The 20,684-nt window shown below is 40.3% G+C and overlaps 1 protein-coding gene across 1 annotated transcript in view; it reads left to right on the plus strand.

The window, feature by feature from the left end:
* The window catches only part of usta (uronyl 2-sulfotransferase a), a 93,750-nt gene that overhangs the window by 46,673 nt on the left and 26,393 nt on the right, over positions 1-20,684 (plus strand). Inside the window, exon 6 of the mRNA XM_060831050.1 lies at positions 18,586-18,683. Within this exon, the coding sequence (XP_060687033.1) occupies positions 18,586-18,683 (98 nt within the window). The remainder of the gene's footprint in view (positions 1-18,585; positions 18,684-20,684) is intronic.

Genomic DNA, 20,684 nt, shown 5'->3' on the forward strand with positions numbered 1-20,684 from the left:
GGGGGAGCACTTTGGGGCTGCCAGCAACCATAATTCTATTCGTTTTAAAATAGTGATGGAAAAGGATAGACCAGATCCAAAAGTTGAAGTTCTAAATTGGAGAAAGGCCAATTTTGACAGGATTAGGCAAGAACATTGGAAATCTGATTGGAGGCAGATGTTCGCAGGTAAAGGGACGGCTGGAAAATAGGAAGCCTTCAGAAATGAGATAACAAGAATCCAGAGAAAGTATATTCCTGTCTGGGTGAAAGGCAAGGCTGGGAGGTATAGGGAATGCCGGATGACTAAAGAAATTGAGGGTTTGGTTAAGAAAAAGAAGGAAGCATATGTCAGGTATAGAGAGGATAGATCGAGTGAATCCTTAGAAGAGTATAAAGAAAGTTGGAGTATACTTAAGAGGGAAATCAGGAGGGCAAAACGGGGACATGAGATAGCTTTGGCAAATACAATTAAGGAGAATCCAAAGGGTTTTGACAAATATATTAAGGACAAAAGGGTAACTAGGGAGAGAATAGGGCCCCTCAAAGAGCAGCAAGGCGGCTTTTGTGTGGAGCCACAGAAAATGGGGGAGATACTGATGCAAAATATTCATTTAGTATTTACTGTGGAAAAGGATATGGAAGATATAGACTGTAGGAAAATAGATGGTGACATCTTGCAAACTGTCCAGATTACAGAGGAGTAAGTGCTGGATGCCTTAAAATGGTTAAAGGTGGATAAATCCCCAGGACTTGGTCAGGTGTACCCGAGAACTCTGTGGGAAGCTCAAGAAGTGATTGCTGGGCCTCTTGTTGAGATATTTGTATCATCAATAGTCACAGATGAGGTGCCGGAAGACTGGAGGTTGGCAAATGTGGTGCCACTGTTTAAGAAGTGCGATAAAGACAAGCCAGGGAACTATAGACCGGTGAGCCTGATCTCGGTGGTGAGCAAGTTGTTGGAGGGAATTCTGAGGGACAGGATGTACATGTATTTGGAAAAGCAAGGACTGATTCGGGATAGTCAATATGGCTTTGTGGGTGGGAAATCATGTCTCACAAACTTCATTGAGTTTTTTGAAGAAGTAACAAAGAAGATTGATGAGGGCAGAGCAGTAGATGTGATATATATAGACTTCAGTAAAGCGTTCGACAAGGTTCCCCATGGGAGACTGATTAGCAAGGTTAGATCTATTGGAATGCAGGGAGAACTAGCCATTTGGATACAGAACTGCTCAAAGGTAGAAGACAGAGGGTGGTGGTGGAGGGTTGGTTTTTAGACTGGAGGCCTGTGACCAGTGGAGTGCCACAAGGATCGGTGCTGGGCCTTCTATTTTTTTTCATTTACATAAATGATTTGGATGCAAGTATAAGAGGTACAGTTAGTAAAATTTGCAGATGACTCCAAAATTGGAGGTGTAGTGGACAGTGAAGAGGGTTACCTCCCATTACAACAGGATCTGGACCAGATGGGCCAATGGGCTGAGAAATGGCAGATGGAGTTTAATTCAGATAAATGCGAGGTGCTGAATTTTGGGAAAGCAAATCTTAGCAGGACTTATACACTTAATGGTAAGGTCCTTGGGTGTGTTGCTTAACAATGAGACCTTGGAGAGCAGGTTCATAGCTCCTTGAAACTGGAGTCGCAGGTAGATAGGATAGTGAAGAAGGCGTTTGGTATGCTTTCCTTTATTGGTCAGAGTCTTGAGTACAGGAGTTGGGAAGTCATGTTGCGGCTGTACAGGACATTGGTTAGGCCACTGTTGGAATATTGCGTGCACTTCTGGTCTCCTTCATATCGGAAAGATGTTGTGAAACTTGAAAGGGTTCAGAAAAGATTAAAGGATATTGCCAGGGTTGGAGGATCTGAGCTACAGGGAGAGGCTGAAAAGGCTGGGGCTGTTTTCCCTGGAGCGTCAGAGGGTGAGGGGTGACTTTATAGAGGTTTACAAAATTATGAGGTGCATGGATAGGATAAATAGACAAAGTCTTTTCCCTGGGATCGGGGACTCCAGAACTAGACGGCATAGGTTTAGGGTGAGAGGGGAAAGATATAAAAGAGACTTAAGGGCAACGTTTTCACACAGAGGATGGTACATGTATGGAATGAGCTGCCAGAGGATGTGGTGGAGGCTGGTACAATTGCAACATTTAAGAGGCATTTGGATGGGTATATGAATAGGAAGGGTTTGGAGGGATATGAACCAGGTGCTGGCAGGTGGGACTAGATTGGGTTGGGATATCTGGTCGGCATGAACGGGTTGGACCGAAGGGTCTATTTCAAAGCTGTACATCTCTATGACTCTCTGTGATAGTCCTACCATGCCGGGAATTGACCTCGTGAACATACGCTGCACTCCCTTAATAGCCAGAATATCCTTCCTCAAAATTGGAGACCAAAACTGCACACAGTACTCTAGGTGCAGTCTCACCTGGACCCTGTACAGCTGCAGAAGGACGACTTTGCTCCTATACCCAATTCCTCTTGTTATGAAGGCCAGCATGCTTTCTTCACTGCCTGCTGTACCTGCAAGCTTGCCTTCATTGACTGATGTACAAGAACACCTAGATTTTGTTGTATTTCCCCTTTACCTAACTTGACTCCATTTAGATAATAATCTGCCTTCCTGCTTTTGTCACCAAAGTAGATAACCGCACATTTTTCCATATTAAACTGCATCTGCCATGCATCTGTCCACTTACCTAGCCTATCCAAGTCACCCTGTATTCTCATAACATCCTCCTCACATTTCACTCTGTCATCCAGCTTTGTGTCATCAGCAAATTTGCCAAAATTGCTTTCAATACCTTCATACATATAATTAATGTCTATTGTAAACAACTGCAGTCCCAGCAACAAACCTTGTGGTACACCGTTTCAAAAGGGACCCGTTTAACACTACTCTTTGCTTCCTGTCAGCCTGCCAATTTTCAATCCAAGTCAGTATTTTGCCCCCCCATACCATGTGCCCTAACTTTGCTCACTAATCTCTTAGGTGGGACTTTATCAAAGGCTTTCTGAAAATCCAGGTACATTACATCCATGGGCTCTCCCTTGTCCATCTTCATAGTTGCATTCTCAAAAAATTCCAGAAGATTATTCAAGCACAATTTCCCCTTTGTAAATCCATGCTGATTCTGACCTATCCTGTCACTGTTATCCAAATGAGTCGTCATTTCATCTTTTATAATTGACTCCAGCATCTTTCCCACCACTGACGTCAGGCTAACTGATCTATAATTCCCTGTTTTCTCTTTCCCCTCTTTCTTGAAATATGGGACAACATTAGCCACCCTCCAATCCACAGGAACTGATCCTGAATCGATAGAACATTGGAAAATGATTACCAATATGTCCACGATTTCTAGAGCCACCTCCTTCAGTACCCTGGGATGCAGACCATCAGGTTCCAGGGACTTATCAGCCTTTAGTTCTGAAAGTCTATTCAACACCATTTCCTGCCTAATATAAATTCCCTTCAGTTCATCCATTACCCTAAGTCCCTCTGCCACTATTACATCTGGGAAATTGCTAGTGTGTTCCCCAGTGAAGACAGATCCAAAGTACCTATTCAACTCTCCTGCCATTTCCTTTTTCCCCATAATAAATTCACCCGTTTCTGTCTTCAAGGGCCCAATTTTAGTCTTAACCATTTTTTTTTCCTTTTCACATACCTAAAAAAGCTTTTACTATCCTCCTTTATATTTTTGGCCAGTTTGCCTTCGTACCTCATTTTTCTTTCCGCATATTGCATTTTTAATTATCCTCTGTTGCTCTTTAAAAGTTTCCCAGTACTCTGGCTTCCCGTTCATCTTTGCTATGTTATACGTCCTTTTTATCTTTTATACAGTTCTGAACTTTGCTCATTAGCAACTACTGCCCCTGCCTCCCCTTAGGATCTTTCTTGCTCTTTGGAATGAACTGATCCTGCACCTTCTGCATTATATCCAGAACTACCTGCCATTGTTGTTCCACTGTCATCCATGCTAGGGTATTGAACTATTGAACTTTGGCCAGCTCCTCCCTCATAGCTCCATAGTTCCCTTTGTTCAACTGCAATACTGACACTTCTGATTTTCCCTTCTCCCTCTAAAATTGCAGATTAAAACTTATCATATTATGGTCACTACCTCCTAATGGCTCCTTTACTTCGAGGTCCCTGATCAAATCCGGTTTGTTGCACAACACCAGATCCAGAATTGCCTTCCCCCTGGTAGGCTCCAGCACAAGTTGTTCTAAGAATCCATCTTGGAGACACTCCACAAACTCCCTTTCTTGGGATTCATCTCCCAGTCTACCTGCAGGTTGAAATCCCCCATAACAACTGTAGTAATACCTTTGTGACAGGCCAATTTCAACTCCTGATTCAACTTGCACCCTACATAAAGACTGCTGTTTGGAGCCCCTAGATAACTCCCATTAGGGTCTTTCTACCCTTAGAATTTCTCAGCTCTATCCATACTGACTCTACATCTCCTGATTCTATGTTCCCCCTCACAAAGGACTGAATATCATTCCTCACCAACAGGGCCACCCCACCCCCTCTGCCTGTCGGTCTGTCCTTTCAATGGCATGTATTGCCTTGAATATTCATTTCCCAGGCCCTGTCCACTTGAAGCCACGTCTCAGTTGGCCCCACAACATCATACCTGTCAATTTCCAACTGAGCCTCAAGCTCATCCACCTTATTTCTTATGCTTTGTTCATTCATATATAATATTTTTAATTTGTTACTCCCCTCACCCTTCCTATCAGTCCCCATTTCACTTGAACGTACTGTATGATCCCCTCTTGAGTTTATTACTCTGTTGATTCTGTTGTCTTTCTTAACTTCTCTTATTCTCACTTTCCCTTTAACTTCCTTCTTAAATTTCCAGTTTGACCCCTCCTTCCACACCCCCACCCTGCCCCCACTACTTAGCTTAAACACACCTGTATTGCAGTGGCAAGCCTGCCTGCCAGAATGCTGGTTCCCCCACCTATTAAGGTGCAACCCAGCCATCTTGTATAATTTAATCTTACCGCAAAACATATCCCAGTGATCTAAGAATTAAGATCCTTGCTTTCCGCAGCCACGCATTCAAGTCCATTATCTCCCTATTCCTGCCCTCTGCAGCCTGAGGAACTGGAGGCAAACTGGAGATAACCACCCTGGAAGTCCTGCTTTTCAGCTTTCTTCTGAGTTCTCTGAAGTTCCGCTGTAGAATGCCCCCCCTCCTTTTCCCAACGTTATTTGTACCGACATGCACCACCACCTCTGGCTCTTCACCTTCACCTTTGAGGATTCCCTAGCATTAGGAAGGAAACACAGTATCCTCAAATCCTGCCTGCTGCCACAGGAACCCATTTCAGTCCCTCTCACTATGGAGTCCCCTATTACCAGGGCTCTGCATGACGTCTGATTCCTCAGCTCTGCCTCCACGCCAATTTTCAATTGTTCCAGGATTTTTTACTCAAAATTGGTGATGGTATGATGATACACTTGGAAATCAGGATGGTGTAGTACTTGAAAGGGAACATGCAGATTGTGTGGTGTTGCCATTGCATCTGCTTTGTCCTCCTGGGTAATGTAAGTCACAGGATTTGAAAGAGGCTTGACAAACTACAATAGTTTGTGGTGCACATTATTGCCACTGCATTGCTGGTGGAAGGATGCACTCAGTAGACTGCTTTTCCCTTAATGGTGTTGAGCTTCTTGAGCATTGGAGCAGCACAGATCTAGGTAAGTGGAGACTATTCCATAACAAGTATTCCATTCCCCAAAGCCTGCCCTGGAGATGGCAGGCAGGCTTTGGGACAGACATAAGTGAGTTATTTGCTGCAGAAGTCCTTCAGAATTGTATTGAAGGTGGAAGGTCTCAAGATGACAAATGAGCTAGAGAGAATAGGAAAGATGGTAATGGAAAAGCGAAAGGTTGAAAGTGAAGATACAATTTACATGAGCATTTTGAAACCTTTAGAAGCATGAGCATGCGTATACCAAGAATCAAGAACATTCAGAACTCTGGAACTTTTCATTCCAGGATACTGTGATGACCCCTTACTGATTTCTTTTTCCCCCAGGAACTGGCTAGGTTTTAGTCATAAGCTTAGAATTGCCAAGTAAGAGATGGATGAATTGGAAACATTGATTGTGATGAATTCCTTAGCAACATAGTGAGGGATTGTGATGAATTACAGTATTTAATTTGTAAAACAGAAAATCTTGAATTATAAAAGTTTTCTTGTAATAAGGGCAAGCATATAAATATTCCAAGCGAGTTGGTAAGTTGAATAACCTCCAAATCTTTAGAAAAACACCAGACTGAAATTGAATAGGAACCTGTACAAAAGGTGTTGGAGGCAATTGGCAGGAAGAAGAACACAAAATTGACTCAAAAATATTTGGATATCCAATTTCTGTCTAGATTTAATATAACTTCTACATTAGTATTCTCTACCTTAATTTCTACATTTTAATATAGGCCCTCCTACTTGTTAAGTTCTTTGCATTTGCACCCCTGAATCTTAAGTTCTTTTCAAGTTTTACAGTTAGTATGTGTCTACTGTCTTTGCAGAATAAAAATATATATGTTCACAAATCTCTGCAATACTTTCCATATAATACCTAACTCTGTTCTTCTCCAGCCATCATCTGTACAGTTAACTGCACTGCCTGTTTTTGGTTTCATCTGCCTGTTGACTTTACGTTTCCCACACCTGCACCATACTCATTTGTTCATTTATTTAAAAGGACATTACATTACATTTCCTATCGCTTACAGTTGGTACATTGGTATGAGCAGGATTTAACCATTCTACATGCTGATCACCATAGACTGGCAGTGATAAGCACAGTTGCCTGAACCACAATCTGAACTAATCTCTAAATTGACAGACTGTATGCCTGACCAAGGTCTGACTGACTTTCAGTCCTTCTCACTTTGTTGACTCACATGGGAAGCATTGTTCAATAAGTAATACTTCATAATTTGAATCACACACGGCAGGGCAGGGGCAGAGGAGCGAAATTACATTATTAGCAACCATCAGATTAGAAATTGCAGCATCAGTGGAGGTTTCTTACGGTTTTTGTGGGCTAATTCAATTTCTAAGATACCTCAAGTCTGAAATGCTTGCCTCTGTTTTATAGATAAATGCATTTTAAAATTGGAAAAAAAATGACATTTCAATGTATAATTCATGTATTCAATATCTCAAACAGTTGTTTTCACTCCGAATATAAACAGAAACTAAGACATAACAGGCAACTTAGAAACTTTAACGATTTGCACGAATGCCAATTTAATTGCTGATTTGTTTTTTAATTAAGATACACAACTGTCTGTTTTAAACGTGTACATTGGAAGTAATAGAGCTTGAAACATAGAGAGGGAAGTGCCATGATCCCAAAAGTGACGCCACTGTTTATAAGCACCCTTCTCTGGTTATAGCTACATTTCTCTGCTTCAGTTCTTCAGCTGACTTCTAATCTGTGACACTAAATTCCCATTAATGCAACCAACATTATACATTTCTTTTGTATAACAACCTTTAACATGGTAAAAATTTCTCAAGGCACCTTCACAGAAGAGTTATCACAAAATTGTCAAATTATCAATCAAGCAACATAAGACAGGGAAATCGTTAGGTATGAGGATGTTTCAAAGGAACAGAGAGGCAGAGGCTTGGGGCAAGGATTCCTAGTTGTTATTATTTACAGAGGTAGTGTGCCAGAATTCGAGTCTCAGTATTTCCAGATTTGTCACAAAAGTTGAAGCTTTATAAAGTATGCAATGTTCCTGTGGTTACATGACTTTCAGACCTATTTTGATAGAAGGCACGGACCAAGTTTCCGTACTGAACAAGAATGACTATCACAAGTCTCTCTCTCTCTCCCTCTCTCCCATCCCTCTCTTTCTCTATCCCTCCCAAACCTCCCTTTCTCTCTGTCACTCCCATCCCCTCTCTCCCTCCCTCTCCCCTCCCCTCCTGCAACTCAAACTTCAATTACTGCTTGGTCACGCAGTTTTACTTTTTATTTTTTACACAGTGCCTAGTGTACATGCCAAATTACTTGCTTTCAAATGTAAGCTGTCCTTATAAGCTCCGGTTTTAAAACAGCTCTTTCTAATTTTACTCAATAAATAAAAAGATGTTCTCACGAAAGCCTGGGGATTTGATCACTGAAGAGTCCATCGCCTTCTGACACAGTTACAAAGTCTCTCAATCCTCAGAGCAAACAAATCTCAGTTCTGTCCTGAAAGATTACCCCACTTTTAAAACTGAGCCACTTAGTTCTGGATAGACCTACAAGTGGAAACATAATTTCTATGTCCTCCTGTGAAGACCATTCAGGATCTGATTCACGTAACTCAAATCGCCCATAATTCTTCTAAACTCCAGTGGTATCATCCGCGAATTTAACAATTGTGACTTTGCTTCCCTGATTTAGTTTATTTATTTAACTTGTAAAAAGTTGAGACCCCTACAGGACTCTGCTTGCCACATCCTACCCATCCAGTAATGATCTATTTTGTGCATACCGTCTGCTTTCTGCCAGCTAATCAATCTTCTGACCATCCTCATGTTATCCCTTACACCTTGACCTTTTATTTTCCACAATAGCCTTTGACATGCACCTTATCAAATGTCTTCTAGAAACCATCCGTAGCAAAGAACTCCAATAATTTCAGCAAAGAACCACAGACACTTTGATTACCTTGGGTTTTTCCCAATCACTCATTTCTCTTTAATCTCTTTAATGATTGATTCTAACACACCCCAGCAGATGTTTAGATAAATTAATAGTTTCCTGTGTTTGACCTCCCATCCTTGAATGGAGGTGTTATATTTGTTAGTTTCCAGTCTGCTACAACCTTTCCTAAATCTAGAAACTGTAATCCTAGGTTTATGCGCTCACATCTTGTTGAGGCACACAAACCCTCAACTTTGTGACTGAGAGTTGTACCAATTGATCTACAGCTGGCATTGTAGTGCTAGCTCAGAGAGTCTTAATAAATATCATGACATTTCAACTCTGAATAGCATCGTGACCCCCTTGCACAGCTCAACAATTCTTTTGGTAGGGCAGTATCATACTGTATATTAGTATTTATAGAACAAAGATCAGATCAGTTTGCCCAGTGGTGCTCAGCACAGGTTTATTCTTCTGAGGAAGGGTCACTGAGGCATTAACTCTGCTTTCTCTGCACAGGTGCTGCCAAACCTGCTGAGCTTTTCCAACAATTTCTATTTTTTGTTTCTGGTTTCCAGCATCTGCAGTTCTTTTAGTTTTTATAAGGTCGCCCATCTCATTCCCATCGAATATCCTTTATTTCTGTCTTGTGTGTTTATCTGGCATCCCTTAAATGATAGTCACCCTGCCTCTTTATAACTTTAATCAGTCTTTGTGCAAAGAAAGTTTTTGTGAATTTCCCATTGAATGACCATCTTACACTGTCCACATAAGTGTGTATGTCTCTTAATGTAAATAGGAAACAGCAATTCTCTTGGCATTGATGCTTGGGAAACAGGATTTCCAATCTTATCAGTATGAGTAAATATCATTAAACAGTACTGTTTGTTTTTTGTACCCAGTTTGCTATCCTTCTATTTGGTTGCCTGATTCAACTCAGTCTTGCCTTACCCAAGGTACCTTAGCAAAGGTCTTTTACAAATTCAATATATTATGCTTACTACATTGCCCTAAAATGCCTATTTTGTTCATTCTTCAAATAATTCAGTACGGTTATCTTCACAGTGGCTCATGAACAGTAAATTAATATAGCTCATTTAATCCCCTTTTACTCTTTTTTGTATTGTTTAATCTATTTTCTAATCAACCTGTTCAGAGATGCTATTACACAACTATGGAACAGATAGGGCTTGAACCTGGGCATCGTGGCTCAAGATTAAGGGAACAATCAATGCACATCAAGAGTGTCTCCAGCTGCATAGCATTATGCTTTAAACACAGCATAAATTAGTTATGCGACTGTTGCTGAAAGTCACTAGTTTAAAAAAAATACTGTTATTTGTTAAAAATAAAGATAAAAAGATTAAAATTTGATAGGAACAAAAAACAGTTTATAAAGATGAAATTAGGATCAATCTTTGTTATTGTTGCAGGCTTCGATTGCTTGAAAGTTTTTTTTTGTCCAAAGATGAAGGGTTTAAAAATTTGAAGTCAGAAATCAGCAGCTGCAATGGCTTCTGTGGTTGAATAGTTGGTGATCCTTGTAAGGGTGCACTGAGTAGGACAGGTTCTGGAAGGAGTAAAGGCTTCTCTATTTTACTTTTGTGTCACTGCAGATTATGGCCCTTGGTAGCCTGTTAAGCACTGCAGTCCTTTCACTGGTTTACTTTCCTCTATCTTCTTTTGAGAACACTTCTCTTCAGTGGTGTCACTGCAAATTCATCTTGGAATTCTGTCCACACTGGTAGCTTTCAGTCTCTCTCATCACATCAGAGCAAAAATGGCTGCCACGTTAATATTGAGTCTCATTTTTTCACCAGGTACAAAAAGGGTAGTTACTCTGGGATGTCCTGGAGTGCTCTTCCAATCTTGTGTTCTTCCAGAAACTTTGAATTCTTATTCCTTTAGAAGAACTCATTGTATTGTCCAAGTGTTGATCCAGTTCTCAATGTCTCCTAGACAGTTGATATGGAGATTACATATCAGTCTGTCTGCTTTTGGCAATTGTGAATCAACAGAAGCAGCCAAATGACTTCTGGGAGCCATCTTGTAAGATTCTCAAACAGCAATTGCTGGCAAAACTCAGCATGTCTGGCAGCATCTATGGGGCAAAAGCAGAGTTAATGTTTCTGGTCCATGACTTTTCTTCACAAGAATTCTGGTTAATAGTCACCTGATTCAAAACTCTGCTCTCTCCCCACAGATGCTGTCAGATCTTCTGAGTTGCACCAGAAATTCTCCAGCATCTGTACTTCTTTGTTTTATATTATTACAAGATTCTGAGTGCATTTTCAGTGGCATTGCTACTTTATTTAACTATGCTGTTATTTTCGTCACACCTTTTTAAAAAAATGCTTCTGGTTGCAGGTGAACTGACATATTGGAGCCAGGGGTATTGTCTCAGCATTGTTGGGATGGTGATAGGGTTAAGAAGGACAAGAGAGTACTGAAAACAACAAATGCTGGAGATCACAGCAGGTCAGATAGCATTGTTTTCATTACAGATACCATCATCTGCAATAATTTGCTCCTATAAGGATAAGAGAGTAATAGGTGTGCTCTGGATGTCATGTATTAGGGCACTGGGAGGTGGTTATTCGACCATGTGAGAATGGTCACAACATAGATATGACGAAAGTCAGAGTTTAAGAGCTTGAGGTGTTTGGGACAGAAGGATGGTGAAAGGTGAAGGGATTTCTAGATCCGGATGTTCAGATAAAGAAAGCCCAAAGATGGTAGCAGTGGAAAAAGGAATATAATTTGAATTTAAAGAACACATTTTAAAATCTTTGGATACTTCCAAAACAATCAAGTGCAGTCACTTTTATAATATAGAAAATAAGGCAGCCAACCCTGTACAGCCAGATTTCAAAAAGAACAATTTACTCACCAGATAATCTGTTATAATCATGCTGTTTTGAGGGCTAAATATGGTCTAAGATGTCAGGATTGCTCCTCTGCTTTGGTAGTGCCATGGAATCTTGTACATTAATGTAATTGGGCAGGTATAACTCCTGTTGGTGATACAATTTGCAGTTATTTTGCATTTCTTGAGACTCCTTTTCAATAATCATCATTGTTCAAAATGCTGAGTCTTTTAATTATTTGTCCTCATTGAATTAGCCTTTTTCTTTTCCCTTCCTCATGACATTACTTGACTGCTGACAGAGTGGTGCTTTATGGGGAGTCATATTTCATTGTTTCAGCGTGACGTTGGATATCCTCAATGGTCCTTCTCTGTCTTTTAAATATAGTTTTGTTTCTTTACCTATTTCCTGAGCTTGTGAAGATCTTAAACATTTCAATTATTGATCATTTCTATTTGCCTCAAATAAAGAACAAATAACATTTACAGCCCAGGAACAGGCCCTTCGGTCCTCCAAGCCTAGAGCGAACTATACTGTAAATGAAGAGTCTTGGGAAAAGTTGATGAGCAGAGTTGATGAACAGAGAGATCTGGGAGTTCAGATCCATTGTACCCTGAAGGTGACTGCACAGGTGGATAGAGTGGTCAAGAAGGCATGTGGTATGCTTGCCTTCATTGGATTGGGTATTGAGTATAAAAGCTGGCAGGTCATGTTAAAATTGTACAAGACTTTGGTTCGGCCGCAGTTAGAACGTTCTGCAGCCGTTCGGTGGCATCCCTGACCCGAGCACCTGGGAGGCAACATACCATCCTGGAGTCTTGTTTTCGGCCACAGAACTCGATTACCTACTCCCCTTATAATAGAATCCCCTATGACTATGGCCCTATGAGTCTTTTTCCTGCTCTTCTCAACAGCAAAGATCGCCATGGTGCCATGATCCTGGCAACTGCTGTCCTCCACTGGTGAGCCATCTCCCCCAACAGTATCCAAAATGGTGTACCTGTTTTGGAGGGAGATGACCACAGGGGACACCTGCACTGCCATCCTACTCTTTCTCTGCCTTTTGGTCACCCATTCACTGTCTCCCTCAGCAGTTCTAATCTGCAGTGTGACTAATTCACTAAACATGCTATCCACGACCACCACATCATCGCAGATGCTCCACAGTGAGTCCATCGCAGCTCCAGAGCCGTCATGCGGTCAAACAAGAGCTGCAATTGGACACACTTCTTGCAAGTTTAAGAGTCAGGGACATCAGCCACATCTCTGAGCTCCCACATCAAGCAAGAGGCACATCCAACAGATCTGAGGTCCCCTGCCATTGTAAGCCTTAGCTTTAACTCAACTAACTAAAACCAAACAATGCATTTAAATATATAAAAGAAGAGAAAAAACCTTACTGTACAGAGTCCTTCGGGTTAGAGGAGGTGGTGGGAGGGAGATAGTATCTCGGGTTTAGCCGTGCAAAATTCAGGACTATAGTAAGTTCAGTATTGATGAGAATATGGAACTTGCAATGACATGAAATAGATACTGGAATAAATAAATGTAAGGAAAGTTCAATAAATATGAGAAAGAAAGGATTGGGAAGATATAATTATGTTAGGTTAAATAAGACGGAATGAAGCTTGTGTGGAATTTGATCATGAGCACAAACCTGTTGAACACATGGCCTGTTTCTCTGTACAACCCTATGTAACGTAGCTCCATCAAATCATTCCTGTTCATTATTTTGGAAAGTGGTTACTTCAGATTGAAGCTTGCTATCATTCACTGCTGGATTTCAACCTATGCTTTGGTGACAGCATTTTCCTTAGCTCCATAATAATTGGATTTTGTGCATACCTTTCTTGAGCATTTCTTCACTTCTCTATTAAAAGGTATGCTGGATTTCATTTCCACCGCTATTACTGGTAGGGTATTCCTTTCCTAACAACGTTTGCATGACAGATTTGTCATGGCACGGAAGGAGGCCATTCAGCCTATCACCTGCACTGGTGCTATTATCTAGTGCCAATTGTATGCTTTTCTCCATACTCTACACATTATTTATCCTCAAATAATCATTCAATGCCTCTTGAATGCCTCAATCGAACCTGCCTCCAGCATATTTCCAGGCAGTGCATTCCATACCATTACTATTTGTGCGAAAAAGTTGTTTTCTCATATCACTTTTCATTCGTTCGCACATCACATTAAATCTATGTCTTTTGTTCCTTTTTTCTTGTGTGAGCAGGAACATTTCTTCCTTATCTGCTCTATCTAGCCCATTCATGGTTTCGAAAACCTCTATCAAATCTCTTCTCAGCCTTCTCTTCAAGGAGAGCAGTCCCAACTTCACTCTATTTTCATAAGTGAAGTTTCTCTTTCCTGGAACCATTCTTATCAATTACTTCTGCAGTCTCGCTAATGCATTCACTTCTTTTTGGTAATGTGGCATTTGCGACTTGTCCACATTACTTCAGCTGAGATCTTAACAAGTGTCTTGTACAAGTTCAATATTATCTCCTTGCCTTGTACCCTGTTTTATCAATAAGCTAAGAAGATTGTATGTTTCATGAAATGCTCTCTCCACCTGTCCTGCTGTCTCTGCACATATTCATGCAGGTCTCTCTGCTTCTGATATTTCTGTAGAAAAGTATCCCCTATTTCATATTGTCTTTCAATGTTCTTCTGATAAACGTGCGTCACCTTCCACTTCTCTACATTGAATCTCATTTGCCAGCCATTCTCACACTCCACCAACTTGTCATTGTCCTTTTGGAGTTCTATACGATCCATTAAAAAAAATCTGATTTCTTCCTCATTTTCATGTGGAGGTGCCTGTGTTGGACTGGAGTGGACAACGTCAGAAGTTTGATGATGCCAAGTTATAGTCCAACAGGTTTATTTGAAATCACAAGCTTTCAAAGTGAGCTTTGTCGTCAGGTGAAGACTTCACCTGAGAAGGACTATAACCTGATGTCATGGCCCTATTTGGTCATCTTAAAGATGCCCCCATATTAATTATTTATCAATCAGTAGAAATAATTTGGTCAATTAATTTATCAAAATCCTTATAAATATGAACTCTTATTAGATCTGCTCCTGATGAAAGGAACCTTAGTTTCTCTTCTTTTCCATATACATTATGAAGTCTCTCACTTGTGTGTTTTGTTATATATTCATGGGAAGAATATTTGCTGATGATTAAGATCCATCGCCCATCTTGTATTTTTCCTTGAGAAGATTGTTGGGAGCTGCCTCCTTGATCTGCAGCAGCTTATGCATTGGGAATGCATATTGTGTAATTCAGGAGGAAATTCCAGTATTGTAGCTGAACAAAAGTGAAACCGGTTTAATGTGCGAGTTAGAGGAATTTGCAAGTGGCGGTGCTCCCACACATCTGCTAGTGCTTTTCCAGGTGGTAAAACTGGTTGGAAGGTGCTGTCAAAGGAGGTGTTGTTGGAATGCATTGTACACGGCATTGGCTGCCACTGTGTGCCAATGTGGTGGAGGAATTGAATGTTTAGTAGTAGTTGGGGTGTCAATCAAGTTAGCTGCTTTGTCCTTGAAATTGTTGAGATTCTTGCGTGTTGTTGGAACACACATGATGGAATCTGTGGTTTCAAAGCATATGTGTTTAGAGACAGACTCTGATGAGGGGAACTGAAAATTTGAACTTGCCCATCCAATTTCTTTTGAATCCAATCGGAAACCAAAAATCCTGATGAGACTGAATATGGTTGAAACCATATAAAAGGGTATAAAGCCATTAGAGCTCAGATGATGAACCCAGTGGTGCAATGCAGGTAAATGAAGAAAATGGCAACAAGATCCAGAAGTTGAGAATAGGCATAATATAAATCAGATTAGAATTTCTGCAGCTCTTTCTTTTACTTAAAGTTAACAATGGTGGATCTAAACGATTCAGACTCTAGTAAGCAGAGTTGACATTGTGCAAACCTGCCATGTTTACTGAAGGACATGTCTATCGATCTCTAGTTGGTTATGCACTACTGCATTACCGTTGCCTGGGAATTAGTCTAAATGCTAGAAGGGGAGCTGAAATTGTTTGTGAAAGAAGTTTTCGAGATTTTGTGATTGAGATTGACACACAATTCATAAAAGATCTGTCTTAGTTTATCTGCCATTTAACATGCAATTTATTGTTAATAATTGATCAAACTTTTCCTGTTAATTCATGTTTAAGATTAGATTCCCTTACAGTGTGGAAACAGTCCTTCCGGCCCAACATGTCCACACCGACCCTCTGAAGAGTAACCCACCCAGACCCATTCCCCTATATTTACCCCTGACTAATGCACTTAACACGACAGGCAATTTAGCTTGGCCAATTCACCTAACCTGCACAAGTTTGAACTGTGGGAGGAAACCGGAGCACCCAGAGGAAACGCATGCAGACATGGGGAGAATGTGCAAACTCCACACAGACAGTTGCCTGAGGTCGGAATTGAACTCTGGTCCCTGGCGCTGTGAGGCAGCAGTGCTAACCACTGCGCCACCCCTAATGTGCATGGTGTGTTTGAGTAAGGGTAGTTAGCTAAGGTAGTACCCAGTGTTTGCTTTGTTTGGTAGGCATGCTTTTGGGTGAGTTACTTGCCGCAGAATTCCCAGCCTTTTGTAGTCACACAATTTTTGAGGCTGGTTCAGTTAACTACTTGGTCAATATTGATTACTGTTGTACAGTGCTGATGGTAGGACTGTCTACTTCACCACCTTGTTTATTGAGAGGAGGTTAATGGGTCAATAATTAAATAGAAGAGATCTGCCATCCGTTTTGTACACAAGACATAACTGGGTAATTTTGCACATTGCTGGCCACATACCAGTTTTGGAGTTGTACTAAAACAGCTTGGCAATAGACCATGGTTAGTTCTGAAGCACAACTCTTCAGCACTGCAACCAGGATGTTGTTGAGGCCTATAGCCTTTGCTGCAGCCAATATGCTGAAATATGTTTTGGTATCACATGGAGTGAATTGAATTGGCTGAAGCTTGGCATCTGATGCTCGAGATTTTGGGAGGAAACCAGGTTGGATCATATGTTGAGCACTTGAAGTCAAGATGATTGCATGTTCTTCAGTCTGGTTTTGGCTCTGATTTGTTGGTCTTTCCTCTTATTGCAGACAGTGCTATCTCTCTTTCTGTTCTCTTTAAAATATTAGTTTAATCTAAATTATATCTCCTTTTCATTCCTTCTGAAATAAGACCATAAGACACTGGAGTAGAAGTAGGCCATTTGGCTTATCGAATCTCCTCTGCCACTCAATGAGATCATGGCTGATTTGACAATCTTCAACTTCACTTTCTTACCTTACCTCCATAGCTTTTGATTCCCTTACTGATTAACAATCTATTTCAGTTTTGAATATACTTAATGACTTCGCCTCTACAGTCTTCAATAAATAATTCCACAGATTGACTACCCTCAGAGCAAAAAAAATCCTTATCTGTCTTCAATAGGTGACTCTTTGATATAATGCCCTTTGTTCCTAGACCTGTTCCTAAGAGCTTGCCCACCTCTCTGCATCTAGCTTGTAAGGTCCCCAAATAGTATAGTGTTTCAATTACGTTGTTTTGGAGTGGCAAGCTCATTCTGCTTGGGGCCTTACAGATATAGAATTACATCATTTACCTGCAACCGTAACTGCAGTACAAAGATGATTCATCATGTAAAGTATTGCTGGGCAATCCTTTTGTGTTAGAATAACAAAACTAAAAGAGGAGTTTCTGGAAGTCCCAAGGACCGAGAAACAGCTGGACAGCTCAACACATCTCCATTGACACAATGCCTCCTCCAAAAACATCTGCCTTTACAACTTCTCACTCTGCAGCCAATCATTCCACGGCCTAACCTTCCCAATCTCATAAAATCCACTGAGTTCTCTGCATTCCCCCAATGCCAGCCTCTTGCACACCCCAGATATTTATCCTCCATGATCTGCAGCTAACTAAACTCTGGGATTCTATCCCTGAACTTCTCAGATTCTCTCCTTGCCTTTCAGTATCCACAAAGACTTTGGTCCCTGGGCCTAATATATTAAATGAATATGAAAACTGTAGCAAACGTATACATTGCAAGATCTTAGGACTGAGATAACAACTTGATTATAAATTTTAGCAATGTTGCTGCTGTGGCTGATCTGTTTCTGAAGTTTTTAATTGCTTTGTAAAATCTAAGCTTTGATCATTCCATACACTGCTGACAGTGAAAAGGAAGCTTGTAGCATTTAGGGATCATTTTACTTAGAAAATATCTTTGGCTTTGTAAAGTTTTTTTTGGCCAGCTACAGCAAAATGTATTCTTACTGGCCTCAGCTGGAGCATTGTGTTCAACTATGGGCATCTTACTTTAAGGAGGGATGCCAAAATCTTGCTGAGTCCAGAAGCGAGATTTACAGGAATAATACTAAAGCCTGAGAGTCTTGAACTGTGTGAAAAGACTGGAGAACCTAGGGTTAATTTTTGTGAAGAAACGTTTAACAGGATATTTGACAGAGGCATTCAAAATCATTAATAATCTTAATGGAGTAAAGAAGGGAAAACTGTTTCCAGTTGAAGAAGGGTCAGTAACCAGATGACTTAGTTTTAAGGTCGTTGACATAAGAACTAAAGGTGAAATGAAGAAACATAATTTATTAAATATGGAGCATTGGTGTGATGTGGGATCCAATATCTGGTGGCTGGTGACCAAAAAAAAATCCATCAGAAATAAAATTAGATAAATAATTGAAAAGAAAACCATTACAAGGCTGTGTTGAAAGAGCAAAAACATAGAATTAATTAGATAGCTCTAGAAATGTGGAAGGTCGAGTGTGTGGTGCTGGAAAAGCACAGCAAGTCAGGTAGCATTGGAGGAGCAGGCGAATTGATGGTACAGGCATAAGCCCTTCATCAGGAATCTGATGCTGCCTGACCTGCTATGATTTTCCAGCACCACGCACTTGACTCTGATCTCCAGCATCTCCTAGAAAAATGAAGGCATTATAATCCAAATGTTCTACTCTCGTGCTTTATCATTCTACATTCTTTTATCTTAATGGTTTCCCTTGTTCTACAGGATATCAGTGATTGCATTTTAGAAAATTACCCAGAATGCAACAATCCCCGGGTGTTCTACATTATTCCATACTTCTGTGGGCAGCATCCCAAATGCAGGTGAGAGAAATTTGCCAGTTATTTCTCTTTCTAATTTAATATGATGCATTCTTAAGCAAACAGCCTTCATCTTGTAAGTGACATCAGAATACTAAAATGATCGGTATCGTGGACTAAAACTTAGATAAGAATTAACTGAAACAAAATAAGTAATCAACATAGTGAGGCAGTTATTTTGTGTTAGGGGATGTACTGAGTAGAATATTCTAGGAATCACCGTTAAGAGATATACTGAGTCGAAAGATCCAAGGATAGTTTCTTGTGTAAACTGTAAAAGATTAAGGCTAATGGAACGCTGGAGTAGAAGGTATGTTACATCTAAACAAAACCATGCATAAATCACAACTGGAATGTGATCAGTGCTGGGCATTGCACCTGAGGAAAGATGCAGTGACCTTAGAGAGAGTATGTATCAGTTAGCCAGAATGACACTTGTACTCCAAACTTTAAATGATCCAACTTGGGTTGTATTTGCTGAAATTTAAAAGATTAAAGAATACTTGATTGAAATTTTCAAGATATTAAAGGTAACAGAGAAGATAGAACGTATTTCTGCTGGTTAGGAAATGTCGGACTGGAAACATAGTTCAAAAATTAGAATTTTCAAGAGTGAAGTTAGGAAACAGTTTGAAACTCAAATGAGAAATTTGAAGCACACTTTCACAAAGGGCAAATGATGTGGATCATTTGTTAATTTTAACTCTGGTAATGACAGATTTCTGACCAAAGGCATTAAAGAATATAGAGCAAACGTTCTCATATGAAGTTAAGTCACATGACAACCATGATCTCATTTGGTGATAGAAGAGGCTTGAGAGAGTGCATGACCAACTCTTGATCTGCTCAAAGTCAGCAGAATCTGAGGAGTTATAGAAATATCCAGGCAAATAAGCTGAATTAAATAATAAATCAAATTCAATGCAGATAGTGTATGGTCTGAAACAACATTTAAAACAAAAATGGGGAAATGATATCATATTAGCTAGAGGAGCAGGTGGGGACCAAATGAAAGTGATCGTAGAAATAACACGTCAGGACATGGTAGAGAAGCAATTAGCAAAGCAAACAGAATGTTGAACAATTCCACTGGTACAGTACAAGTCTGCAGTCAGCTGAGGCTGTTCAGTACTCTGGTCAGGCAACACTCTGAATAATATTCACTGCTGGTCACAGAGGGACAAAGGTAAAGGTGCTGATGTTTGTGTCGGGGGATTGAATTAAAGAGGAAAAGTTCAAAGACCGATGACTCTTTGCTCTTGGTAGGAGATGAATGGGAGTAGAAAAGTAAAAGTTATTCCTGAGCTTGATTTCAAATTGAGTTTGGATTAAGGATATGACAAGAAACTGAGTAAAGGCAAGCTCAGGCCTGATACCAGGAAACACTGAGTGATCAATAGCAACAATGAACTCTGGGTTAGTAAGTGGCACCAAAACTTGAATCATTCAAGAGGCTGGTAAATGTTGAATTGGAAGATGAGGAAATTTTAGATTACTTTAGAAGGTGGACTAAGAAAAACAGAATGTCCTCCATCTTCTGTTCTGATCTAAAATTTCTGTTTTATCATGAATTTCCTAGAAAACGGGGGGAAAAAGAATTATCTTTTTGTTCATGCATGCAGTGTGGGTATCACTAGCTAGGTGAGTGTTTATTTCCAATTCCTAATTGACCTTGAGTAGATGGTAGTTCCACCTTGACCTCCTGCAGCCTTTGGGGTATAGGGACTGTTAGGGGGAGACTTCCAGAATTTTGATTTATTGAAACAATGATGATTTTAATTCTAAGTCAAGATGGTTTATGGTTTAGAGAGAAGCTTGCAAGTGGTGAGTTTCTTGTTGCCCTTGGCCTTCAAGGTGCTGGAGATCACGGGTTTAGAAGGTGCTGTTGGAGGATCCTCAGTCAGTTACTGCAGTATGTCCTGTAGTGCATTTTTTCAACACTTTCATCATGTTGGTGACATTGGGCTACATAGCTTGACTAACTTTATTATCTATTTAATGCTA

This window comes from Hemiscyllium ocellatum, chromosome 10 (assembly GCF_020745735.1).
Source record: "Hemiscyllium ocellatum isolate sHemOce1 chromosome 10, sHemOce1.pat.X.cur, whole genome shotgun sequence".
In the NCBI taxonomy this organism is placed as follows: domain Eukaryota; kingdom Metazoa; phylum Chordata; class Chondrichthyes; order Orectolobiformes; family Hemiscylliidae; genus Hemiscyllium; species Hemiscyllium ocellatum.